This window comes from Zootoca vivipara, chromosome 10 (assembly GCF_965207765.1).
Source record: "Zootoca vivipara chromosome 10, rZooViv2.hap1.1, whole genome shotgun sequence".
In the NCBI taxonomy this organism is placed as follows: domain Eukaryota; kingdom Metazoa; phylum Chordata; class Lepidosauria; order Squamata; family Lacertidae; genus Zootoca; species Zootoca vivipara.
The window spans coordinates 907,130-934,860 of record NC_142593.1 but is presented as its reverse complement, the minus strand read 5'-3'; the positions used below and the strand labels follow the sequence as shown (position 1 = coordinate 934,860).

Sequence of the window (27,731 nt, the reverse complement as noted above, 5' to 3'; positions counted from 1 at the left end):
CAAAAACTGTATTATTTTTAATGGAAAGGGAGGAGATTTCTCAGGCCTCCTGTAGAGATGCTGATGTCTTATAAAAAGCACTTACCTGCGAAGCTGATTTCCATGTTTAAAGGTGCTCAGTGAGTGCACAGGCTTTTTTCTGCACCAGTGACCTGCTGTTTAGGTGGGCATTCTGCTGGCATCTTAACTATGGAGCAGCTGCATGGAATGCTGCTCGCCAGCTTGGCTGAAGTGCTGTGCTGCATTGCGTCTAAGTTGGGTTTCGCAAACATAAAGGTAAAGGGCCCCCTGACCATTAGGTCCAGTCATGACTGACTCTGGGGTTGCGGCGCTCATCTCACGTTATTGGCCGAGGGAGCCGGCGTACAGCTTCCAGGTCATGTGGCCAGCATGACAAAGCCGCTTCTGGTGAACCAGAGCAGCGCACGGAAATGCCGTTTACCTTCCCCCTGGAGCGGTACCTATTTATCTACTTGCACTTTGACATGCTTTTGAACTGCTAGGTGGGCAGGAGCTGGAACCAAGCAATGGGAGCTCACCCCGTCATGGGGATTTGAACCACCGACCTTCTGATCGGCAAGCCCCAGGCTCTGTGGTTTAACCCACAGCACCACCCGCATCCTTGTTTTGCAAACATAGTGATTTTTATTTTTATTTTTGCAGCTGAATGTAAAATGATTGTGGCTTTTACAAATTTTTCTCATGTTTTGCAAACAGATAGTTAAAAGACCTCGCCAAGTGCAGCTCCCAGCTGTGAGAAGAAGCCCCTCTCTGGACTACGACTACCGGCCCTTTGACGTTATGGATAGCCGTGCTGAGTTTGATGGCAGAAGCACTCGAAGTGGCTACAGTGAAAGGAGTTGGTATAGTGGGAATGGGGGCCGGAGCCAGAGCTGGGGAGACCACCTGGACCGGGGCTACAGGACTGGCCGTGACCTGGGGCGCCAGCACAGCAGAGAGCGCAGCTACAGCCGCGATCAAAATCGTGGCCAGAGCATGGACAGAGAGAGGAGCTTGGACCACGAATACCAAAGACCCCGAAGCAGAGGCAGGAGCATGGATAGAGAGGATGAATATGACCGGCGCTATGGTGGTGATCGGAGTGTGCACCGAGACTACGACTGGAGAACCCGTCTTGAAGCCCCTCGTGAGAGGGAAGCCAAGAGCGGGAGCAGAGACCGGCTTAATTCCCGCAGCCCTTCCCCCGAATTGCAACCTCAGTATGACTATGGAGCACATCAAGACCCCGGTGGGCCAGTTAATGTTCTCCTCACAAAAAGCAGATCAAATGAAGGCAAGTGCCCGGCATCTTTTGGTGGGAGGTTGAAATAAATGCCTCCTCCTTGCTTTTACCTCCCCTCCCCTTCGTTCTCTCCTTCAGTCTTTTGCATTCTCAAACTCTGAATGTTTCTCAGATGATCTCCAGGGTCTTCTGTCTATGTCACCAGGCTATTGCCAGTAGACACAGGAGACAGTGCAACATTAGGAGCCCACAAACTAGCATGGAACTCGGTCAAATCGGGAACCCATGAAGCTGAACTTGCCTGCCAGCCCTTCGTCATACCTTGCCCTGGCACTTGATACTTCCTTGTTTTTGCATCCCAGGCAATCAGCCAGATTAGTAGCTATATGTAAACTCTTGGTGACCCTCGTTACCTGGCCAGTAGATTCTATTTGGCCTGATGTGCCACAGCTGCATTGCTCAGGTCCCCCCTTTGTCCTCCAATCCACTGAGAAAGACCAAATGCCATTGATGGCTCCCTCCACATGCATATATTGGAAACCATTGGCATATAGCATGCTTCGTCTGCCAAACTGCCAAACTGTCTCTTATTGTTCCACTTGCAGAATATGGCCTTCGACTTGGAAGTCAGATTTTCATCAAAGAAATGACCAGCACCGGGCTTGCAACCAAGGATGGCAATTTGCACGAAGGGGACATCATTCTCAAAGTATGTTTTTGTATTAAGGGCCCTTAATTTCTTATGGTTTGAGGGAGATGGGCACTTTGCAAGTTCTGTCCATTTGCAATTAGTGAATGGAGATTCAGCTCTGAACTGGTCTGTCAGAACCGTTTGTGCTGAAAGTGTAAGTAAATATGTTTGTCTCACATCCAGATCAATGGTACAGTGACAGAGAATATGTCTTTATTTGATGCCAGAAAATTGATTGAGAAATCAAGAGGAAAACTCCAGTTGGTTGTCCTAAGGGATAGAAAACAAACCCTAATCAACATTCCTTCCATGCATGACAGCGAGTCAGAAATAGAAGGTGAGAGCTTAGAAGCGGAGCTAAAGTCACTTTCCTATTTAAGAATTTATTTGCAGCATGTGACAGAATAAATAAAAATATACTTTCACAAAAATGTACTCAGCTAGACAGAAAACAAAAGTTGCTAAGTGTAAAAGCTCGTGTGTTTTTTGTGGTACAGATTTTGAGACTTGGAAATCTGTACCTGTAACTGGTCTGAAGTGTGACCAATTTTTTTGAGTCAAGGCAAGGCATGTGGGTGAGTTCCTTTGCCCCAAGCCAAGGCCAATATGAGCTAAGAATATGCCACAAAATGTGTTTTTCATACCAGGTTTCTTCACTTCCATTGCATTCATTGGTCATGCTGTTCTGTTGTATCCATAGGCTGGCTGGGAAGGAGAATACCTCTGAGCATGTGCAGGCTGCTCACTAAAGGTCACTTCTTACATGGCATTTTTCCTGGGAAGAAAAAACTCTATTCAGTGCCAAATATTAAGTGATGATAAGGTCATGGATCTGGTGGCTAGAAGGCCACTTTGCATGTAACTTTCCCAGCTTCCTAAAGACGGTTTATGTAGCTGAGCATGAACATTGGTCCTGCATGTTCCTTCCATGCTCCCATCTACCTCTTGTGTGCTGCCTTAAGCTCACAGGTCCTGCTTTATTTAAGCCAAAGCTCTCTCTTCTATGTGAAGGGGGAGGGGCACTCCAGTGTAATGTCAATAAAACCAACAAGGATGTTCAAATGTTTATTGTGCAGCTGAAAGTCAGTAGATGTTAAAATCACTGGCCAATGTTTCACCATTTATGCTCTCCTCTCTCAACAGATATTTCTGAAATAGAGTCAAACAGGTCTTGCTCCCCTCAGGATGATAGGAGGCTGCACCATTCAGATTTAGATTCTCATTCTTCCAACGAAAAGCTAAAGGAAAAACAGAGGTAGGAGGATGTGGTCTCACTTACATGTGTTACAGTTACTAGATCCTCAACTTTTCTATTAACTTTGTGGATTTTGTTTTAAGTGCAAAAGAAGATCCTGCCAGCAGACTCTCCAAAATGGGAGCAACACCTACGCCTTTTAGATCAACCAGTGATGTCACTGCTGCTTTAATCTCAGAGACAAATAGTGAACCTAAGTACCAAGACGATCCTCCAGGTCAGTTTCACTCTCTCTTGACTTTGAAATGCTTTAATTTCTGCTCCATTCATAGAAATATAAAACCTGATCAGTTGTTAACGCAGACGGTTTTTAGGAAGTACATTTCATTTCTACTGCTTCAGGCTTTCCCTTCTAATAATCTTTGTTGTTTAGTCATTTAGTCGTGTCCGACTCTTTGTGACCCCATGGACCAGAGCACGCCAGGCACTCCTGTCTTCCACTGCCTCCCGCAGTTTGGTCAAACTCATGTTCGTAGCTTCGAGAACACTGTCCAACCATCTCGTCCTCTGTCGCCCCCTTCTCCTTGTGATCTTTCCCAACATCAGGGTCTTTTCCAGGGAGTCTTCTCTTCTCATGAGGTGGCCAAAGTACTGGAGCCTCAGCTTCAGGATCTGTCCTTCCAGTGAGCACTCAGGGCTGATTTCCTTCAGAATGGAGAGGTTTGATCTTATTGCAGTCCATGGGACTCTCAAGAGTCTCCTCCAGCACCATAATTCAAAAGCATCAATTCTTCGGCGATCAGCCTTCTTTATGGCCCAGCTCTCACTTCCATACATCACTACTGGGAAAACCATAGCTTTAACTATATGGACCTTTGTCGGCAAGGTGATGTCTCTGCTTTTTAAGGTGCTGTCTAGGTTTGTCATTGCTTTTCTCCCAAGAAGCAGGCATCTTTTAATTTCGTGACTGCTGTCACCATCTGGAGGTGATGGGACCAGTGGCCATGATCTTAGTTTTTTTTATGTTGCGCTTCAGACCATATTTTGCACTCTCCTCTTTCACCCTCATTAAAAGGTTCTTTAATTCCTCCTCACTTTCTGCCATCAAGGTTGTGTCATCAGCATATCTGAGGTTGTTGATATTTCTTCCGGCAATCTTAATTCCGGTTTGGGATTCATATTCTAATAATCTACTCTGGTGCATTAAGAATCCTTCCCCTAAGCTACTTTTATAGATGGGAGAGAGGACTGCTTGTCTTTTTCAGCACACCAACTGCATACCAAATTATCTTTCAGTTTGTCTTTTAGCAATTGTTGTTTTAAAACAGAAAATAAGCTCAGACATTGGAGGCAGCCCAATACAACTGTATGCGTTTCATACATTTTTGGTTTTTTACTGGTAAACTTCGTGTAAATGTAAATGAGAGGGGCACTACAGGAAACTGAGCTTGTGAAATAAATGCAAAAGTAAAAAGAAAACGTTTCTCCTTCCTCTGTTACAATAGAATTAATATTGGCAGAATGTATTAAACATACAGACATTAAAGACTTGTACCAGAAAAGGCTGGTTGGGCTTTGAGATCTGATTTGTGATATTCAGGTAAACCAACTCAAGAGAGAATCCTAGTTGAGGGGATTACATAGTTGGAAAATAATTTTTTAGCCATATTTAGTATCACCTTGGAATTTATAGTTCAGGTGTCTCCTGGTATTGAATACTTTTAATGATTTCTGCCGATAGATTACAATCTTTTTTTTCTTTTTGAATATTTTATTTGTTGAATATAATAATAATGATGATGATGATGATGATGATTATTAATACCCCACCCATCTGGGCGGATTCCAACAGAAAAATGAAATAAAATAATCTATTAAACATTAAAAGCCTCCCTAAACAGGGCTGCCTTCAAATATAAAAGCAACATATAATCAAATACAAGTAAACAAATACAGTTTCCCCCTACCCCCCCCCCCAAGAAAAAACAGCCCCAACTAGGTCCAGGTAATTACATTAGTAATATAATCAACTAAAAAAAATATTTCTACAGTTGCTGGTTTAAAAAATATCATTCCACATGTTCTCATGTGTCTTAGGTGGTTTAAATGCATGTTCTTTCTTTGATGCATATGTAATAAAGGAGGACCAAGTTATGTAGTTTCTCATGTTGTTTTCTTTCACGTACCCGTTCTGTTAACTTTTCCATCGGAATTAATTCCCAGACATAAGCATACCAAACTTCATATACGGTAGGTTCACATTTAATGTCCTCCAGTGTCTAGCAACAGCAAGACGTGCTGCAGTTATAAGTTGTACAATTCAGTCTTTGTCTTTAAGACTTTTTGCTTCATCTGAAAATATAGAAAGAAATGCTATTTTGGGATCTAAATTGATTGAATGAGATGTAATTTGTTCCAATTCCTGAAATATTTTTAACCAGACGTTTTTAATCAATGTGCATTTCCACCACAATGTTCCTTCATTCCCACAATTTCTCCAACATTGTGGCGAAATATTTTTGTCTATTTTGCTTAGCAATGTAGGATGCAAGTACCGCCTGTGGGTTAGCTTTAAGGTGTTTTCTCTCATTCGGGCAGAAATAGCTTGAAATTCTTTTTTTACTCATTTCTCTCTTTTGTGTTTCTTAGAAACAAAATGGAAGCTAGTTCTGTGATTCTGTCTGCATCATGTTGTTTTTTAATACATACAGTTGTTCAGCCCAAGCCAGCCCCAAGAACGTTCCTTCAGCCAAGTCCTGAAGACCTAGCAATATATGGGTATGGGTTTTCCATTTCATCTATTACTTTAATACCTTAAATATGTATGCATCAATATTAAGTGTAATCATAGTTCACCCAAAGCCACAATTTGCAAAATTCACTTCCAAAGAGGATTACAAATTGTGGTTTGGTTCCAGGGATGCAGGTGGCGCTGTGGGTTAAACCACTGAGCCTAGGGCTTGCTGATCAGAAGGTCAGTGTTTTGAATCCCTGCGACGGGGTGAGCTCCTGTTGCTCGGTCCCAGCTCCTGCCAACCTAGCAGTTTGAAAGCACGTCCAAGTGCAAGTAATTAAATGGGTACCGCTACAACGGGAAGGTAAACGGTGTTTCCGTGCGTTGCTCTGGTTCGCCAGAAGCGGATTTATCATGCTGGCCACATGACCTGGAAGCTCTACGCCGGCTCCCTCGGCCAATAGAGCAAGATGAGTGCCGCAACCCCAGAGTCGGTTACGACTGGACCTAATGGTCAGGGGTCCCTTTACCTTTATCTTTACCAACCATGGTAGTTGAAATTGCAGGAGTAGCTGTAATATTAATCATAATTATCTCTTAGAGGGAGATACATAAAAATGGAATTTGCACACCTGAGTTGGAAGGGAGGCTCTGAGACACTCTGAGGCACTTCTGGTCTCCTAACCATGTTAAGACATGCAGCAGCAGCAGCAGTTCTTCATCTCTGCTTCTGATCAGACCTGTAGATACAGGTCACTGCAGCTCGAGATCCCGTGTCTGCTCACAATGTCCAGTCCCACCAAGTGCTCACGCCTGTGAAGACACAATTGTGTAAAACGAGGCTAGGATGCAATGGAATGTGTTCACAGGGAGCCAGATTTGTTCCCATTATTGTGGCTGCCTTTTTCCATTGGTGACCACAGAGTTGACTACCAGCTCAAGGTGTGCACTGTTTTATGTCAACCTTTTCCCCTACCACTATGTTTCAGTATACAGCACATGAAATACTGTAAGTGTGGTGGAAATCCCTATACTTTTGTAATCCCATGGCTGCTTTAAATGTGTAAGTTTGTGGTGGTGATGTCTTCACATGGGGACCTTGTTGCCTCAGCTTTCATGTGCAGTCAATGCTCATACACAACTCAAATCATCTCTAAAACTCCTTTTCTTTCTCAAGTCCTGGTACAAAGATGGTGAAGTTCAAGAAAGGTGACAGCGTGGGCATCAGACTGGCTGGTGGGAATGATGTAGGAATATTTGTTGCTGGAATTCAAGAAGGTACCTCTGCAGAGCAGGAAGGCCTACAAGAGGGAGACCAGATTCTTAAGGTATACATGGTTCTGCATAGCACTGTTTTTTTGCACGGTTCAGTGGAGAAATTGCTGTATTTCAATATAAGTAGCTATGAAAGTTCTTTTAAAACAATATTTTAGTAAATGCATTTGTTTCAAAACCTTGGATGGGATTCCTAATTTAAAAAGTTTAAAATAACTTTAAGCCTTCTTCGGGCATTCTAAAGGAGGGGTCGGGCAACCTTTAAAAGTAGAGGGCCGGATCACTGTCCCTCAAACCTTGCTGTGGGCCGGAGCGTGTGCATGCATGCTCACTCTCTCGTTACTACAGGAGCCAAAGATTCCATCAAAAACAATAAAGTTCCAAAGGTTCTCCGTTCTGCGGCGCAGCATATCTGTTCCGTTCTGAGACACACCCACCCACCCAGGGTTCTGGGGTGTGCGAAACCTTGTTTCCCCGTTTTTAACTCTGCTACTGAACGCATCTCTCCCTCCAAGACAGGAAAGCAGAGAACACGCGTCCTTCTGCAGCGAGTGGTTCCTTCTGCAGAAGGACGCGTGTTCTCCGCTCTCCCGTCTTGGAGGGGGAGACATGTTCAGCAGCGGAGTTAAAAACGGGGAAAACAAGGCTTCATACATCCCAGAACCCTGGGAGGGTGTTTCAGAACGGAACCACTCATGGCGGCAGAAGGAGCAGTGAGCCAAGGGAGAGCCGGAGAGGGCCATCGAGCAATCATGCTGGCACAAACAAAGCCCAGGCCCCTTCCTCTCGGCTCTAGGAGGAGGGAGGGAGGAGGAGGAAAGAAAGCTGCAACCAATTAGAGGGAAACAGTGCTTCTGGCACCAATCAAAGGCAGGGTGGGGGAGAAGCCAGGAGGAGGAAGCGCCGCCATCAGGGAGAGAAAAAAAAATGGCACAGCCCCAAAGATATGAATCAGAACCATGTGGTGATTTCTGGACTGCCTGTGGGCCAGATCCAGAACCCATTTGGGCCAGAACCAGCCTGCAGGCCTTAGGTTGCCAACCTCTGTTCTAAAGCATGCAGCTGCTGACCATGGTTAAGTATCCAATGAAATCCTTCTTAAATAAGACCCATTGCAATAAATGAACCAGTTAGCCATGACCATTGATTCATTGGGTTTACTCTGGATACAATCCAATGGTTTTAGCCTCATTCAAGGCAGTATTCACTTAGCTCTTGTAACAGGAAAACTGTTCTGAAACAGTTTGTCTGATCACCCCAAATTACACATCTAAAACATTATTTTTGGGAGAAGTAGAGTGGTTAAAAGTTGGTTGTGCTTGCTAGTAGAGAAATGGTTGGTTCTGAGTCAGTTCAGAGAGGGAGATTGACATGTTCCTGCCCTCAGTGAATATAACCCATCCATAAAACACAGAAATGTGTAAAGTTGGTTGGCTAAAATTAATATTTTTGCCCAAAGGCATTATAAAAACCAGCTTCTTCCTCTTTGGTGGTCTGTATCAAAGGAATATTCTCTTAAATTCTGTTTGGTGGTTTTGTATCAGGTAAACACTCAAGATTTCAGAGGTATCATTCGAGAGGATGCTGTTCTGTACCTGTTGGAAATTCCCAAAGGAGATATTGTGACAATTCTGGCCCAGAGCAAATATGATGGTAGGCACCTGGCATGTAATTTTTGTTTATGTACTTCCTGCTTTTATCTATAGCTCAAGGTGTGTCTCAGTGTAGTAGATGAACAGCAAATATACCAATGACCTGTTCCTCCAGATCAGCGGCACAGCCATGGGCACCCGCATGGCCCCACAGTATGCCAACATCTTCATGGCAGATTTAGAACAACGTTTCCTAAACTCCTACCCACTCAAACCTCTCTTGTACCTGCGATACATTGACGATATTTTTATTATCTGGACACATGGACAACAGACCCTGGAAACCTTCCACCAGACATTCAATGACTTTCACCCCACCATCAACCTAACAATGAACCAATCTATGCAAGAAATACATTTTTTGGACACTACTATAAAAATACAGGATGGACGTATAGACACCACCTTATACAGAAAACCAACTGACCGACAAACATATCTACATGCTTCTAGCTACCATCCCAAACATACCAAACAATCCATCGTATACAGCCAGGCCCTACGTTACAACTGCATCTGTTCCAACTCTACAGACAGAGAATCTCACCTAAGAGATCTACAGCAAACCTTTTTAGAACTAAAATATCCACCTGATGAAGTTAAACAACAGATCAACAGAGCCAGACTGATACCTAGAGAGAACCTGCTGCAAGACAGACCCAAAAAAGAAAATAACAGAACACCACTAGTCATCACATACAGCTCCCAAGCTAAAACAGTACAACGCATCATCAGAGATCTACAGCCTCTCCTGGACAATGACAGCTCCCTTTCTCAAGCTCTGGGAGGAAGACCTTTCATTGCCTACAGACAGCCACCCAATCTTAAACAACTCCTCACCCACAATAATACAACCACCAGACTTAACATGGACACTGGTACCAGACCCTGCAATAAACCCAGATGCCAACTTTGCTGCCACATACACCCGGACAACATCATTACTGGCCCCAACAACATCCAACATACCATCTCAGGACTATTTAATTGCTCATCTTCTAACACTGTGTATGCCATCAAATGCCAACAGTGCCCTTCAGCTCTCTATATTGGACAAACAGGCCAAACCCTACGCCAAAGGATAAATGGACATAAATCTGACATCAGGAACCAGAAGACAGAAAAACCAGTAGGAGAACACTTCAATCTCCCAGGACATTCTATACAAGATCTCAAAGTAGCTGTCTTACTACAAAAGAATTTCAGAAATAGACTGGAAAGAGAAGTTGCTGAATTACAACTTATCACCAAGCTCAAAACAATGGAGGGACCTGGTTTGAACAGAGATATCGGATTCTTATCTCATTATACATGATAAGCGATCTTCAGCCATCTCAACCCTTGCTTTTTCATGCAAAACCATTTGCAGTCGTTTTCGGTCATCAACAGCTATCAGTCAGTCAATCACCCACTTCCACCACCCTTCTGAGTGATCTCCCCTCCCCATCCCCACCCCTCCCCACCCCTTCTCTACATAAGTGCCTGGGGACTTCTATTTCACTGTATCTGAAGAAGTGTGCATGCACACGAAAGCTCATACCAAAATAAAAACTTAGTTGGTCTTTAAGGTGCTACTGAAGGAATTTTTTTATTTTACTTCGACCCAGACCAACACGGCTACCTACCTGTAACCAGCAAATATACCAGTAGTCAGCTGCTCCATTTTGCTCTGTTCATATTTAAAGATTTTACTGCATCTTACCTTTACCTATTGGAGAAAGTGGGTTAGTAGAAATAATTAAAACTTCTCATTTCCATGCAGATTTTAAGTCAAAATTACATGTACAGTGGTACCTCAGGTTAAGAACTTAATTCATTCCGGAGGTCCGTTCTTAACCTGAAACTGTTCTTAACCTGAGATACCACTTTAGCTAATGGGGCCTCCCACTGCTGCTGCGCCGCCAGCGCACGATTTCTGTTCTCATCCTGAAGCAAAGTTCTTAACCCGAGGTACTATTTCTGGGTTAGCGGAGTCTGTAACCTGAAGCGTCTGTAACCTGAGGTATTAATGGCTCTTCAGTCATTTGCACACAGCAGATTCTTGTGGAAAATATTTGCAAATCTACAATGTCTGGTAGTTTCTCTGTGGTGACTGCAGCAGTCTTCTAAGAGAGTCCCCAAAGCCCTGCTATAGACCTACTGAGAAAAATAATTGAACTAGATGTGGTCTTTCTCACTAGTTTACAGAGATATAATGGCCTGCGGCAGAGGAGATTCTTTCTTCATAAGGACACATTTTGAATGTGAAAAGGAAATGCCGCAAAGCTTAGCCTTCACCAGAGGGGAGGTCTTCCGAGTGGTCGATACGCTGTACGATGGAAAACTGGGTCACTGGCTGGCTGTGCGGATTGAGAGCGAGTTGGAGAAGGGCCTGATTCCAAACAAAAGCAGGTGCCTTAATAACCTGTGTAGATCATGATGTTAATTTTGTACTTGATTTACTATCTCTAGTAGTTTATTCCATCTCTGCCTAGTGTTATCAAAAACAGATGGAGCATGTAAATAAGTACATTCAGAACTCAATTCTTATTTACTAGGGTCACTTGGGTTAGAGAGCATCTTTATCCTCTTCCCCAGTGGTGTCCTTGGGTTACACCCCTTTATTTGGTCTCATATAAATAAATGGTTGTGTTTTACTCTTATGGAGAAGAGGAAAGAGACACATTTAGATAGATAGATAGATAGATAGATAGATAGATAGATAGATAGATAGATAGATAGACAGATACTTTATTGTCATTGTACATAGTACAACAAAATTGAATGCCAACCCATTAAAAAAAACCACAATTACAGCCACACACACACACACATACATACAAACCCATCACAACTCCCCAAGATCATATTATTTAGTTACAGCATTTAAGATGGTTATAGCTCTTGGATAGAAACTGTTTTTTAGTCTATTCGTTCTTGATTTAATTTAGAGGCAAAGGCCTACTTCATGCATCTAACATGTAACGGGGTTTTTGTGTCACACTGCTGTCCCTGCTTCTGATGTCAGGATGTGTCAGAGGTGTTGTAGGTTACTCCAGAGTAATGACGCTCCAAGCCTCCGTGTCTTTAAGGCTTTTATTGTGCATTCTATGTACAGTGCAAAGAGAGCTTCAAGAACACAAGTCTAGCTGCTTCCTTCAGATTCTCCCAATACCCCCCTCCTGGAACGTTTCCAACATAACAGTTTCGGAATGCCAAATCTCCTCCCTCTACGTTTGCGTGAGGAGGAGTTGAAAGGACGCCCCTTTGATCCTTCTCCACTAGACGCCCCTGAATACTCCTCCCCCTCCCTTCCCGATAGCAAAGGCTGGAAGGACGACTCCTGGATGCTGTCAGAGCCCCGCTCCCCTCTGCTTCTGAGCTCTTCCCTTTCAGCCTCATTACTGGAGCTGGATTGTAAGGGGTGTGGTCTGTCCCTTACAGGATGTATTAGGGGAAGCAGCCAAAGACTTGACATGTACATACATAGGAATATAGTGAAGGGGACAGCCCCCTTCACTATATTCCTATGTATGTATAGGTAACATATTCAAGTCAGTTGTGTCTATTATATGCTTTTCTGCCTGCAAAAATGCACACAAGTTGACTTGCTGACTTTTACAAATGGACGAAATGCTGTTTCTTTTTCAGGGCTGAGCAGATGGCCAGTGTTCAGAATGCTCAGAGAGATGGCTCCAGTGACAGGGCAGACTTCTGGCGGATGCGTGGCCAACGGTCTGGAATGAAAAAGAATCTAAAGAAGAGCCGTGAAGATTTGACAGCAATTGCATCTGTTAGCACAAAATTTCCAGCTTATGAGCGAGTCATGCTCCGGGAGGGTGAGTGAGTGACAGCATATAAAAACTGGCAGCTCATTTCCTCATTTCTAAAAGACAGCTACAGCAATTTTTTCTGGCAACTTAAACAAATCAACCCAACTGGCTTTATCTCTAGGCTAACTGCAAGTGGTAAAGTCTGTCTCTGGTCACGACCATCTTGTGGCCTGTCCAAAACATCACATTAAATTTGTTTAGATGAGGGTTTGTTCCCCCTTCAGTAACCAGTCCCTCTGCATGCCCCTCCTGTGAATATTGTGGGCTGCCAAATAAAGGAATAGTCCACAATACAAAATATGGAAACACAAACTATACCAACACACAGTGTGTTCATAATGTTTTGAGAAGTTAAATAAAGACATGTAAGCATTTCAGACATTACAGTTGAGCTTCTGTTGTGCTGCTGTTATAACTGTAATGTGTGAAACAAACAAACAAACAAAAATCCTTTCAATAGCACCTTAGAGACCAACGAAGTTTGTCATAGGTATGAGCTTTTGTGTGCATGCACACTTCTTCAGATATCTATGGCACACGAAAGCTCATACCTATGACAAACTTAGTTGGTCTCTAAGGTGGTACTGGAAGGAATTTATTTATTTATTTTTTGTTTCGACTACATCAGACCAACACGGCTACCTACCTGTAACTTGTAATGTGTGAGTCAGTTTTCAAAGTCAGGCTGGCTCATTTAAATACTCAGGGCAAGGCACTCTCTCCGTCAATGCTGCTGTGCGCCCCCTTTTCTTGAACTGTGTTGTGAAAATGTATGCTTAATTTTTTCTCTAAGTGTAGCTTATCTGCTGTCATGCTGATATTACATTGGCTAGAATACAGTTCATTCTCATAGATAAGTGTGGATCGTATATGTTAGGATAATAAATAGGTATTTTCAAGAAAACAGGCTTTGAATGTTCTTTGTTGGAACAAAACAGTAATAATGCCCTTCAAATCTGAATTACTCTTTTTTTCAAGAGACCTCTTGTCAATATTTCTTGTGGAAAGCTTAGCAAGGAGTGCCAACTTTATTCTGGTTAAATGTGAGTTAGCATCTCAGCATGACACACCTGTGACTGCTCAAAAGTGTTAAGGGACATGTTATTTTAAAATAAAATTTAAGAGACATGTAGGGATTGTTTCAACATAAGCAAACATACTGAAGCAATAGCTGCTAAGATGTAGAGTTAATAATTATTTTTGACTGTGTTAGAACAAAACATTTGCTGTATAAGCTCGTGTGAGACATGTTTCATAGAGTCACATTGTGTGAAGGGTACAGTGGTACCTCGCAAGACGAACGCCTCGCGCAATGGAAAACTCACAAGACGAAAGCGTTTTGCGTTGTGCGAGGGACTCGCAAGGCGACGAGGTTTTCTATGGCCGCTGCTTCATCTTGCAAAGCGCAGCCATAGAATGTAGCGCGGGAAGGCAGCAAAGGAAGATCAGCTGTCAGCGTGGGAAGCTGACAGCTGATCTTCCTTTGCCACCTTTCCGCGCTACAGCTGGTTCCCCTGGGCTTGCCAAGCAGGCGGCGAGAAGCCCTGGCAAGCAGCGCCCGGAGCCGAAGCGCGGCGGGCGCTGCTTGCTGGGGCTTGCCAAGGCAGGCGGTGACGGGATTGGAGAAGCGCTTCTCCAATCCCCCATCCGATGTCTGCTCTGTGCAAGGCGGTGGCGGGGGGAGAAGTGGAGAGGAGCAGGTCCTTATTCTCCGCTTCTCCCCCCTGCCGCCTCGCACAGAGTGGCATCGGACGCAGGGATGCAGCTGATCGCGCTCCTGGCTGCATCCCTGTGCTCTGCCTTCTCGCCCGCCCCCGCTGGGTTCCCTGCTTCTTCCAGGCGTGAGGTCCCCCTGGAAGAAGCAGGGAGCCCAGCGGTGGCGGCGAGCATGGCAGCGGTGGAGGCGGCAGTGGGCGAGAAGGCGGAGCGCAGGGATGCAGCTGTGGCCAAGAGGAAGGCAGGCGGCAAAACAGCCCCGGCAAGCAGCGCCCACTGCGCTTCAGCTCGGGGGACAGGCGGGCAGGCGGCAACAGCCCCGGAGCAGATAGGAACTGCCTGCCTGCCTTCCCCGAGCCAAGAGAGCAAGCATAGGACAAATTGACTCCTGGAACAAATTAAATTTGTCTTGCGAGGTATCTGCAAGTAATTGCCTCTTCAGTGTGTCAGCTGCTGTTTGTTGGCCTCTGCCAATTCCCAGTGGAAGTATGTCTGAATTGTGAGGAACGTTCCCCTTTGTGAGGACAAAATGTCCTCACGTATTTTACAGATGATTATGATGATTTTGGGGGTATTCATTTCTGTATTTTAGAGGGACCAGGTTTTTGTTTTGGTCATTATAAAATAGAAACTAGTCATATGCAGCTTTCTATTTTCAGCTGGTTTTCGGCGCCCTGTGGTGATCTTTGGTCCCATTGCAGACGTAGCAATGGAGAAACTCTGCAGTGACTTGCCTGAGATGTTTCATGCTGCCAGTAAGTCTTTCAGTGCTCCTTTCTTAACACAATCCTTCAGCATTTAGTGATCCACGGAAACGTTATTAAGGACGTGATGACATAGCTGTATTATTCTTGCAGAAACCGAGCCTAAAGATGCAGGCTCAGAAAAGTCCACTGGCGTTGTGCGTTTGAATACTGTGAGGCAAATCATTGAGCAGGTACGCATATTCACTCCCCCACCCCACCCCTGGGCCGTTTCTCTTCGAGTTTTATCACAATGGGAAGCCAAGTAGGAGATACTGGGGATGGGGATGTTGTAACCTTTCCTATTGCTGCAATTTTAACAGGATAAGCATGCTCTATTGGATGTGACCCCCAAAGCTGTGGATCTGTTAAACTACACCCAGTGGTTCCCGATTGTAGTTTTTTTCAACCCAGATAGCAGGCAGGGTGTGAAAGTCATGAGGCAAAGGCTAATTCCCACCTCCAACAAGAGCGCAAGGAAGTTGTATGACCAAGCAAATAAGCTGAAGAGGACCTTCTCGCATCTCTTCACAGGTAGGTGGAAATAGCTTGCTTGCTTCTTTGTTTGGTTTTCTTTGAAAGCATCTCTAGGTGTAGAGTGAATTTCACATGACAGCCCTTCTCACTGCACTAAGCAAGTCTTATTTCAGTGGAGGTCGAGTAGGGATTATGTATTGGATGGTGTGTGACCCATGCTTTTTAAATATGCTGGTCACTTCGTCCCATGCATGAAAGACCTTTCTTGCTTTTTTCCTGTACTTCCTTTCATCACAGAATCATGAAATTTTAGAGTTGCAATGCAAGGATCTCAGCTAAAGCATCCATACAATAAGGTTTTTAGTTTAACTTCTCAACTTGCCCACCACATTAAATACATAACTGGTCGAATCTGTTGCTCCATCTTTCCAGTAGATAGCAGAATATGCAACTGTGTTTCCAAAATATTTTAAAGATGCTATAAAAAACAGTTCCTTCTGAAATCAGGATAAGAAACAATGGTTTGAAGTGATAGGAAGATAAAAAATAGTCTTGGCATTCTCATCAGTTAAAATCAACAGCAGCATAGCTTATTAATGATTTTATAGGGAGGCTAGAATAACTACCGACACAGTCTTATATTTATTTTTCCTCAAAAAACCCCCCACTATGGCTTATTTTCAGGGGATGTCTTATTTTTTCCCCCTTCTGCCGCAACCGGCATTGCTGCTGCGCCTATCACTATGTCTTATTTTCGGGGTATGGCTTATATTCCTTGAATGCTTAAAAATCCTGCTATGGCTTATTTCATGACTACATCTTAAAATAGGGGAAACAGGGTATCAGTGGAGAACATTAACACTATGGAGAAAATTCTATTGTTTTTAAAATGACTGAAGTATTATAGTGTCGTGTATGAGACTAATGTTTTGAAAATATAACCAATTTTTATTTTAAAAAATATCTGCAGCTACTATTGATCTAAATTCAGCCAATGATGGTTGGTATGGCAGCCTAAAAGATACTATTCATCAACAACAAAGTGAAGCTGTGTGGGTCTCCGAAGGAAAGGTAGGTGGTCATAAGAATGTAGCAGCCCTTTTGGGTAAGGCCAGCATCTCGTTCTCTCAGTGGCCAACCAGATGCCCATCAGAAGCTCAGAAGCAGGACCTGAGCCCAAGAGCAGCCCTCTCCCCTCCTGCACTTCCCAGCAACAGGAATTCAGGAAAAGACTACAACCAACATTGCAGGCAGAGTACAGGCATCCCCCCACTTCTGCATGATTGACTCGTGTGCAGCCGTGCATGCATGTGGCACTGGGAAATATTTTAATAAATAAATTCATACCCGGAAATGGAGGGAGATGGCTGGAGAATCTTCATGAGTCACAATGAGACCCTTTCTGGAACCCAAAGACGATGTCAGGGAGGGCGGAGGAAGCCCCAAAGAGACCAGAGGCACAGTGGGGCTTTGTTTACACTGCTCAGCCTCCCCACCTTACAGCTGATGTGCAGGGTAGCACAGCAGCCACTTCCTCCTGCCGGCCCCAGAGCTTCAGTTCTAGCTGTGGATATTTTTGGATACAGTACAGTGTTCTGTCCATGCGCACGCGGCAAAACCCGGAAGTATACACTTCCAGGTTGGCCGTGGCCATAACCCAAAGATTCCGTAACCCAGAGGTTACTTACGCAAAACAGGTACCACTGTAATTTCTGTATGGATTGAAGAGAGAGCTAATAAAAGTTGTTTAGAGGGTGCCCCCCACTTTAGGTGATTTCACATAGGCGCTCGGGGACCCGGAATGTAACCCCTTGTGGCTAGCAGGCGTTAAGAGCCCTCTCCTCCTCCTCCTCTGTGACTGTCTAATCCTCTTTTAAAGCCGTCCAGGTTGGTGGCCATCCTGAAGAGCTTTCTTCTGTTTGTCCTAAATCCTCCAAGATTCAGCTTCTTTCAATGTCCATGAGTTCTAACATTGTGAGAGAAGGAAAAAAACATTTCCCTATCCTTTCTTCATGACATGTATAATTTCATACACTTATGTCATTTGGCTTTTCTTTAAGCTAAAAGCCCATAAATGCCTTTGTTTTATGTATGGGCAGTTTGGCTCCAGGCACCATGCATTCGTTCCATAAGACGCACAGACATTTCCTCTTACTTTTTAGGAGGAAAAAAGTGTGTCTTATGGAACGGAAAATACGGTGATGAAAACTTCCAGTATCTCATGTTGCTATTAGTAGTGAAAATGGAGTGCTATCGTTGCTTTTTATGGTACATGGTAGACCCATCTATTGAAGCTACTTTATTCTGTGTCTTACTGTGTTACATAATGTGAGCCCTGATGTGACAAGGAGAGCGTAACCTCTTCACAAAATCCCTTTACAGCTGGAAGGAATGGATGATGACCTGGAAGACCGTATGTCATACTTAACAGCAATGGGCGCTGACTATCTGAGCTGTGACAGCCGACTGGTCAGTGACATGGAAGACACTGATGGAGAAGGTGGGGCTTACACAGACAACGAGCTTGATGAACCAATCAACGAGCCCAGAGTTTCCTCCATTAGTCGGTCCTCCGAGCCTGTGCAGCAGCAGCAGCAGCAGCAGCAGGAGGAGGTGAGATGTCCAGAAGAAGACTGCTGTTTTTCTCTCAGAGCATTAGGTGGTAAAACATGCTCAATGAAGCGATGTGGGTGGAAAATTCAGTGGCATTTTGAGTTGTTGGTGTCTATTTTGTGCACTCCTATGTAGAAAGGAAGAAGTTTTATCTGGCTCCGAAGCGCCCTCTCAGATTGCATGGAGCCCGGACAGCCCCGTGGTTTTCCCCGGCGCTGAGGGCGATGAAACAGTCGTTGAGACGGCTAGAGCGCCGGTGGCGGAAAACTCATTTTGAATCAGACCGGACACAGGCTAGAGCTCAACTTCGAGCCTACCAAGTGGCAATGGCGACGGCGAAGAGGACCTTCTTCACCGTCTCCATCGCATCTGCAGAAAACAGCAGCAGGAGACTCTTCCAGGTGGTTCGCAATTTAGCGGAACCACCTGCTCCATCCGGGCCCAGTACGGGCCACATGATCTCCTGCAATGATTTTTGCAAAGTTTTTTGCAGATAAAGTCACTCAGATCCGGGAAGACGTAGACTCCACCGTGGGAGCAGGGCCGGGGCGGGGGAGTGCTAGAGTCCTGTCTAGTCAAGTTTTGTGGGATCAATTTCAATCTGTTACCTCCGAGGATGTGGACAGGCTGCTTGGACGAGTGAAACCAACCACCTGTCTCCTTGATCCTTGCCCATCCTGGCTTATAAAAGCTAGCTGGGAAGGGCTGGGCGATGGGCTTCGCGGGTTGGTAAATGCTTCTCTCCATGAGGGAGCCTTCCCAGACCCGCTGAAAGAGGCGGTTATTAAACCGCTTCTTAAAAAACCATCTTTAGATGCGGCCAATATGGCCAACTATCGCCCAGTCTCAAATCTTCCATTCTTGGGCAAGGTGATTGAGCGAGTGGTTGCGGAACAACTCCAGGCACGCCTGGAAGAAGCGGACCATTTGGATCCCTTCCAGTCAGGATTCAGGCCTCATCATGGGACTGAAACTGCCTTGGTCGTACTGGTTGATGATCTCCGGCAGGCTAGAGACAAAGGTGAGAGCTGTTTCCTTGTTCTGCTGGATCTCTCAGCGGCTTTTGACACCATCGACTATAACATCCTTCTGGACCATCTAGAGGGCTTGGGAGCTGGGGGCACTGTCATGCAGTGGTTCCGCTCCTTCCTCCTGGGCCGTGTTCAGAAAGTGGTGGTGGGGGATGAGTGTTCAGACCCCTGGGCTCTCACTTGTGGGGTGCCTCAGGGTTCTGTCCTCTCCCCCATGCTTTTTAACATCTATATGCAGCCTCTGGGAGAGATCATCAGGGGGTTTGGGCTGGGTGTCCATCAGTATGCTGATGATACCCAGCTCTACCTCTCTTTTAAATCAGAACCAGTGAAGGCGGTGAAGGTCCTGTGTGAGTGCTTGGAGGCGGTTGGAGGATGGATGGCGGCTAACAGATTGAGATTGAATCCTGACAAGACAGAAGTACTGTTTGTGGGGGACAGGAGGCGGGCGGGTGTGGAGGACTCCCTGGTCCTGAATGGGGTAACTGTGCCCCTGAAAGACCAGGTGCGCAGCCTGGGAGTCATTTTGGACTCACAGCTGTCCATGGAGGCGCAGGTCAACTCTGTGTCCAGGGCAGCTGTTTATCAGCTCCATCTGGTACGCAGGCTGAGTCCCTACCTGCCCACTGACTGTCTCTCCAGAGTGGTGCATGCTCTAGTTAATCTCTCGCTTGGACTACTGCAATGTGCTCTAGGTGGGGCTACCTTTGAAGGTGACCCGGAAACTACAACTAATCCAGAATGCGGCAGCTAGACTGGTGACTGGGAGCGGCCGCCGAGATCACATAACACCGGTCCTAAAAGACCTACATTGGCTCCCAGTACGTTTCCGAGCACAATTCAAAGTGTTGGTGTTGACCTTTAAAGCCCTAAACGGCCTCGGTCCAGTATACCTGAAGGAGCGTCTCCACCCCCAACGTTCTGCACGGACACTGAGGTCCAGCTCCGAGGGCCTTCTGGCGGTTCCCTCATTACGAGAAGCCAAGTTACAGGGAACCAGGCAGAGGGCCTCCTCAGTAGTGGCACCCACCCTGTGGAATGCCCTCCCACTAGAGGTCAAAGAGAACAACAATTACCAGACCTTTAGAAGGCATCTCAAGGCAGCCCTGTTTAGGGAAGCTTTTAATGTTTGATGGATTTCTGTATTTTAGAATTTCTGTTTTCTTGGAAGCCGCCCAGAGTGGCTGGGGGAACCCGGCCAGATGGGCGGGGTATAAATAATAAATTATTATTATTATTATTGTTATTGTTATTGTTATTATTATTATTGCTCTAACGGGGGGGGGGATTCCCTGCTTCAACTTACCTTGTGGTAAAATGGCTGTAGTTTGGAGTTCTCTCAGCAGTATTGATGGGCTTCTTATTGTTGAAATGCACTCTAGAGTAGTGTGAAAAATCCTTTACAGTTGCTTTAAGCAAAAAATAAGACAAACAGGCAAGATCCATGTTGTTGTCCTAATTCCCCGCCGTGGGATGAGCCCGGGGTCCCGAAAGAGCAGACAGCCAAAATAAATTCTCTGAAAGTCATATGATCCAACACAGACAAATAAAAACAAGCTTACAAGAGCAGTGCTGCTGGTGAATTATATTTGGGGGGGGGGGACAAAACACCTTTCCTAGCAGTTGCAGACTGTACCTATGCCGCCCACAAGTCAAGAACTGTGTGACTCTGCATAACGAGCTACTATTACTTGTCCATAGAGTTTAAGGAAATCCAGCCCAGAACCAAGAACTCAAATGAGAAGAGCTGGTAGCAGGGAAGTTCTGAGAGATCCCAGCCCACCTCCAGCATTCAAGCCTGAACCCCCAAAGGTAACTGGAGAGGAAGAGAACAACTAACGGGGGTTGAGTGTTGCATTTGCTAATAAGGGTTACTTATTAAGAGCATTTTCCTCAGAAGGCCTCTCAATATTCCCTGCTTGACTCACAGCTCCACATTTTCATACTAGCTAAACCTTTTCCCGGTGTGGTACCTCAACTATCTGTTTTTCCTTAGCTCAAAATATCAGTAACCGGTTTAGGCTTTACAAACTATGTTAACCAGTTTCTCGTGGCTGATCATTTCCAGACCAAAACTGCTACTTGTATGTAAATACTAATGCTGTACTGGCTGTTGCCTCTTCTGCTTTCAGGGTAAACCGCAAAACAGAGAAGATCCTTATGATATCCCTAAGAATTACGAAGCCAGAACAGGCAGCCCTAATGCTGCTAGCAGTGAAACTTATGGAGTACCAATGAAAGTGGCCCCTCCCCCAATAGCCATCAAACCTACTTTTGGACGCCCCATATTGAAATCCTCTCAGCCACCTGTCCCATCAACGGAGGTGGAGGAGAAATCGGAGGAGGGGATAGAAGAACCAGGGAACACACCAAAATCTGTGCTGGGGAAAGTTAAAATATTTGAGAAAATGGACCACAAAGCAAGACTTCAACGAATGCAAGAACTACAAGAAGCACAAAATGCCAGGGTATGAAGTGAACCACAAACTGATTTTTGCATTTGTGTCTGTTTTATAAATTATTGCCACTCAAACTATTGAAACATCATAAAAACAGATCCTGTGAGCAGTAGACCTGTTGAAGTTTGTTGGCTACAATCCACAGTTCCATTTGCAGAAAGAGTAATAGAGGTGATTTTGGCTGATTCCCCTTGACCATCTAAGCTATGGGGTTGAAGGGTGTGGAGCTGGAGATTGCTGAGGAGAAGGATGAACGGGAGCAAATGGCCTCTCCTCCTGTCAGTGGCACCCTCTAGAGCACAGCCACTTGGGGCAAGGCTAGGCTGATTTGTTGGTAAAGAGAGAAATATTCTACAGTTTTAATCTTTCCCAATAACAAGTAGGTTTTTAGGTACTAGTAGCAGTGTGCTAATAGCTCTATTCTCTGCTGCTTTGTATGCTTTTTGAATACTGTGACAATCTGTAAAGTACTGAAATGGAACTTGTTAACATGTCACAGTTACACTGGGTTTAGTCACCCATTAAGGGAAACTTCAAAATGTTTTGATCATACATTCTCCTTTTATAGGTGGAAATAGCTCAGAGACACCCAGACATTTATGCTGTCCCAATCAAGACACAAAAAACAGACCCAAACTGGACCCAGGCTGCCAGGTAAAATGCTGCATGTTCAGGTGTATGTTCACTATATCTCAAGCCTGTTCTTCATCATTACTAATCCCAAAGTGGATTACAATAAAATAATGGAATTATTTGTGAATGCTCCTGGCTTTGTGTCTTTGGGTTAGGGATTCAGTTATGATAGAGGTCTACAAACAAGCTGGCAGAATTTACTTGCTCCCAAAAATAATAACTGATATACATCTCCAAGTAACTAAGTTTCTGACCTCCTTTTCAGTGCCAAAATTGCTCCTCTTTCCTATTGCTCATTGTGGTTCTGAACGGAATCCTGTCTGCATCCAGCACCAGCCACTTGTCCTTACTTTAAAAGCTGCCCACAGCCCTTCGTCCATCTTAACTTGTTTCTTCTTATATTCTTGGCTGTGACCTCCTGTCCTTAGCCAACCAAAGATCTTCTGCTTCCTTAACTGGCTCCACCATTCCCCTTTGCTGGTCCCTATACATGGAAGTACTCCCCCCCCCTTTCTCTCCATCCTCCCTCAAAACTCTTTTGATTAATGTTGACTTTGGCCAGTAGCAGCGCTTGAGGTAGAGCAGAGCTACAGAGCCTCCCTCTCAAGACTGAATGGTGGTGGTGGTGGAAGACACAGATGCACTGACGGGAACCGTGCAATGGTGAAGTTTCTCCTACTCATTCAGTTGTGTGGTCTTAACCCACTCCCACGTAGGGAAGCTGCAGCAAAGCTGGAATAAAAAGGGTGGCTCATCAGCTCTACCACAACTGTGTAACATTGTAAGATGTCATGCACACGGAAGGACTAAATAAAAAAGTAACAAAACACAACAGTATTTTACCTTATCTTAACTAATTTTACTGTCGATAACTCCAGAGGAAAAAAGATTTGGATAGTATGAGAGAGGAAAAAGAGGACTGCTGTATTGACTGTTGTTCACAGTAACCGAGATGTACAAGTTGACGCATGCACAACGGCAGTCCTTTAAAGGCACACTGCTCTGGAAGCTTCATTGAGCACAGTGGGTCATTATTTCTGAGTAGGCATCCATAGGATTAGGCTGTATATTTGCAGAGACCTAAAGGAGTGGGAGTGTATGAAATGCTGAAGAATTGTTTCTTAGTTAACACTGATTTAATATTTGCAACCCGAAAGCTATTCCCTGTGCAAGTAGTAATGGCTTCAAGCTGTTGTCCAGGGAAACTGCCTTGATTCACGTTTGCCCTGTGGCAGCAGTCCTGGGCAAGGCTGCCTGCTCCATTGGGAGTAGATTTAGGAGTCCTGTGAAATGGCAGTGAATGGTCAACCTCTTACGGGCAAATGGATTGCTGATACAAAACAAATAATGTAAACAGTTGACCTTTTTTGTCACAATGGGGTGTTGGATTGACTCTTAATTTTCCTCCTCTGGTGCCAAAAGGTAAATGGGGCCCTGGCAGGCACCTGCTGGTCAGGTTCCAATGTTTGCAGTAGGGAACTTTTAAACAGAACTGTTATTTGTGCAAAGCACAACCATGCAGAAGAGCACCATGCCAGCCTTTTATATGGCAGGGATAAAGCTTGAAACAGCCTTGGAAGTAGTCATAAGACTGCTTTTAAACTGGTTATAGAGCTGCTTGGGATACTCTCTGAGCACCAGCTGTGTCTAAATTCACATAATGTGCTTTGATGTTAGTTCCAGACCTCCAGAGCCGCAGAAAGCAGCAGGTAGACCTTACCTAGATAAGCAAGGAAGTTACGGCAGTGATGCAGAAGAGGAGGACTATCGCCGACAGCTAGCGGACAATTCTAAACGTGGATACTATGGACAAGCATCTCGATACAGGGATACGGAATTATAGATTTCTTGGCTACCAGAACCATTGTATTGGGACACACCTGCATGGCCAAACTGAAGGCCTGGTAACTTTCAAAAAGTGTATGTATATTTGGAGCTACTGATGAACTCAAGATGTATCTACACACTGGAATGGCCAATGGAAGCATTGGAGGGAGTGAATCACTGTTGCCTGAACACTGTGACCTATTTTATAAAAGGACCAAAAAATTATTTTTAATATTTGCATTAATTCCTAGCATTTATGTCTTTTTAACTTACTCTCCTCTTTACTTACATTGCCTTTTTAACTATTGTTTTAATTATTGTGACATGATGGAAGCATGATGAAAAACACAGTGTTTTAGTGCAAGAAAAACAAAAAAGTGCCTTTCTAACAAAAACTGTCCTGAGCTGATCTCTGACATCTGATGCTTCTTCAAATCTAATGTTTCTGTGGCCTAACTTTTGTACATTCCATGACTACAATTTTCCCCTTGGATGTTATTTTTCTACTTTAAATAGATAAGTATAATTTTTTTCATAGGCAATAGCTGTACATACGAAAAGGTAACTTTGTTGGCTGCCTGCCACAAGGCAAGGGTGCCCCAAAACTGAGAAAATTACGTAGAAAATAAACCAGATGATCTGTGTCTTAAACCATTTTGTGAGTCATGAAATAATAAAGGGATATATTCTACAAACAGTTGCCTTTTTCCTTTCAAATTAAATATTTTAATAATGCCTTGGATATTGAGTTGTTTATTAATATCAGACGTTCGAATGGAATGAAGTCATTATTGAAGATATTCCTTATTCTGTTTTGGTCTACAAAGCTTACTTTTTCATTATGTATTTGAAAAGACCTCATTTGGAGGTCTTGCAGAAGAATGTTAGGAAATTAAAAGTTGGCCTCTTCAAGCGATGCAACCACAAGCAAGGGAAATACGAAAAGATCAGAGTGGTGGTGTAATAAACATTTCTGTGCCAATCCCATCCATGCTATTAAGGACAGTGTATTTCCTCTTGAACCTGTGTGCATCCTCCACAGTTTGGAAGTGCTTTTCAGACAGAGAGTCAACTCTTCACCTGGCCAAGAGAGTGTTTTGGGGGCAGGATATGTGCCTTTTGAAGAACTGTTGCAGCTGGGATGCTGTAAGGAGGCAGGCAGGAGTTGGGGAATCTTCAGCCCTCTTGAGTGCAGGCAACCTGTGCTACTCTGTGGGGCTCTGTAAGGGAAGCCATAGATGATATAATAATAATAATAAATAATAATAATAATTTATTATTTATACCCCGCCCATCTGGCTGGGTTTCCCCAGCCACTCTGGGCGGCTTCCAACAGAAAATTAAAACACAATATGGCCTGTCAGCCACCTGGTTTTTTAAAGGATGCAAGTGAGATCTGCAAGAAAACGTTGCAATATATCTACTCCCTAAGGCAGTGATGGGCAACCTTTTGAGCTTGGTGTGTCAAAATTCGCCAAAAAACCGAGCATAACTCAAGTGGTGTGTCACTTCGAGAAAAAAACATAATTTTGTGATATTTATAGTTTAAATAATAAAAATGTATAATTGTAATATATAACTGTATTTAATAAACAAAAAACTAATTATTTAACCAAACCAAACCAAAAACTAGGTTCGCCATCACTGCCGTAAGGGAAGTGCTTGTGTTCATAACTGAAAGACTGGCAAAAGCTTTCAGGCTTCTGGTGAGGTGGGAAAGGGATAACAAAAAGCCTCCCCCCCCCAGACTGCTTGGGGGGGGGGAATACAGCTGAGGCATAGGATTCCTGGGCAACCAGTGCAGGCTGCTCAGACTAGCTGGGGGGGAAGGTGACTGTCCCCATTGTCATAGGTAGATGTCCTTGGTGAAATTTGGATTGGCTGCAAAGACACAGCAGAGGCGAAGAAATTTTGGAGAAAATATATAAAAAAGGAGATACGAAGTCTTTGCCAGCGGGAAAGGGAGAAGGAGTATCCGAGGATAAAGAGGGAAATCAAGGAAGAAGAAAAGGAACAAGACTCATAATTAGATATAATAAAAAATTTAAATCAGAATGGTGGACTTAAAAATATTAACATGGAATGTAAATGGGCTGAACAACAAAGTAAAAAGGAACAAGATAAAACGTGTTACAGAAACAATTTAGATATTAATTTGCTTACAAGAAACTCATGTAGCTATGAGAGACAGGAGTCTTGATAAAAGAATTGGATTGGACTTTGTAAATTTAGATAAAAAAAGAAGAGGGGTGGTATTATACATAAAACCCAAATTTGACCCGAAACAATTATTTGAGCATGAGAAGGGAAGAATGATTGCAGTACAGATAAAAGCACAAGGTGAGAAAATAGCAATAGTTGGAATATATGCACCAAATGAGAAAAAGTTGGAATTTTACAAAATTTTACAAGACAAAATATTTGAATATATGGATCAGAAGATAATATTAATGAGAGACACAAGTGGGGTAGTATCCCTAGAGATGGACAGGACAATAAAAAAATGACTCAAAGGAAGGGAGACTACATACAACTTTTTTCAAAATGGTAAGGTAAAGGTAAAGGGACCCCTGACCGTTAGGTCCAGTCGCGGACGACTCTGGGGTTGTGGCGCTCATCTTGCATTATTGGCCAAGGGAGCCGGCGTACAGCTTCCGGGTCATGTGGGCAGCATGACTAAGCCACTTCTGGTGAACCAGAGCAGCACATGGAAACGCTGTTTATCTTCCCGCCAGAATGGTACCTATTCATCTACTTGTACTTTGACGTGCTTTTGAACTGCTAGAAATGGTAGAAAACTTTAATCTGATTGACATGGAGATTTAAACACCTACTAGATAGAGAATTCATGTTCTCAGAACCACATCAGTTTAGCAGAAGAATTGACTGTATGGATCTCTAGAGAACTTTATATATATGCCCCAAAAGTAGAGATATTACCAAGAACACTTTCAGATCACAATCCAGTATTACTCGAATTAAGAGAAAAAAATACCCCATTTAGATGGCGATTAAATGAAAGAATTTTAGATTACCAAAATATTTTACGAAAAGCAGAAAAAGCCCTGAGGGATTATTTTGATTTAAATTTAAATCAAGAAACAGATAGGAAGATGGTCTGTGACGCTAGTAAAGCAGTAATGCAAGGTTTCTTCATACAACAATAAGCCTATCAGAAAAAAAAGATTGGTGGAAAGGTACTGGAAGAATTGATTAAAAATGAGAGTTGGTTTAAAAAACCTGGAAAGGAGTCAATAAAACAAACAATGTTCAATGATAGTAAACCAGGAAATACAGTGGAAAATAAAAAGGATGAAGCAGAAATTTTTTGAATATGCCAACAGGCCGGGTAAATTATTAGCATGGCAGTTAAGGAAAAAACAGGGTATAAATTAAATATGGAGGGGAAAGTGATAGACAATCCGAAAGACATGAGGCAATTTGTAAGATATTATACAGAACTACCGGTATATACTGAGTTGATAATGAAAATAAGGAGAAAATTGAAGATTATTTAAAACAAACTACCCAATTTTTTAAAAAAAACAATTTATTTAAATGCGCCAATAACGGTGCTGGAGGGGCAAGAGACAATTAAACAAGCTAAAGAAGGTATATGCCAGGGCCAGA

The 27,731-nt window shown here is 43.8% G+C and overlaps 2 protein-coding genes across 5 annotated transcripts in view; one reads left to right on the top strand and one right to left on the bottom strand.

Moving 5' to 3' along the window:
• The window catches only part of TJP2 (tight junction protein 2), a 77,371-nt gene extending 52,575 nt beyond the window's left edge, over positions 1–24,796 (top strand). For 2 of the 4 annotated variants that reach the window (XM_035099637.3, XM_060280043.2), the window contains 19 exons: positions 718–1,294; positions 1,849–1,952; positions 2,118–2,271; positions 3,078–3,189; positions 3,273–3,406; positions 5,841–5,907; positions 7,041–7,191; positions 8,683–8,791; positions 10,971–11,181; positions 12,421–12,608; positions 14,978–15,073; positions 15,176–15,255; positions 15,385–15,595; positions 16,509–16,609; positions 17,921–18,151; positions 20,884–20,994; positions 21,315–21,650; positions 22,210–22,295; positions 23,952–24,796. In XM_035099637.3, coding sequence (XP_034955528.2) covers positions 718–1,294; positions 1,849–1,952; positions 2,118–2,271; positions 3,078–3,189; positions 3,273–3,406; positions 5,841–5,907; positions 7,041–7,191; positions 8,683–8,791; positions 10,971–11,181; positions 12,421–12,608; positions 14,978–15,073; positions 15,176–15,255; positions 15,385–15,595; positions 16,509–16,609; positions 17,921–18,151; positions 20,884–20,994; positions 21,315–21,650; positions 22,210–22,295; positions 23,952–24,117 — 3,225 coding nt within the window. In that variant the 3' untranslated portion in view covers positions 24,118–24,796. The remainder of the gene's footprint in view (positions 1–717; positions 1,295–1,848; positions 1,953–2,117; positions 2,272–3,077; positions 3,190–3,272; positions 3,407–5,840; positions 5,908–7,040; positions 7,192–8,682; positions 8,792–10,970; positions 11,182–12,420; positions 12,609–14,977; positions 15,074–15,175; positions 15,256–15,384; positions 15,596–16,508; positions 16,610–17,920; positions 18,152–20,883; positions 20,995–21,314; positions 21,651–22,209; positions 22,296–23,951) is intronic. The other 2 variants (XM_088652769.1, XM_060280044.2) reach the window with 1 other exon arrangement.
• Positions 1–27,731, bottom strand: part of KLF9 (KLF transcription factor 9) — a 619,671-nt gene that overhangs the window by 200,019 nt on the left and 391,921 nt on the right. The gene's annotated exons all lie outside the window — the stretch shown is intronic.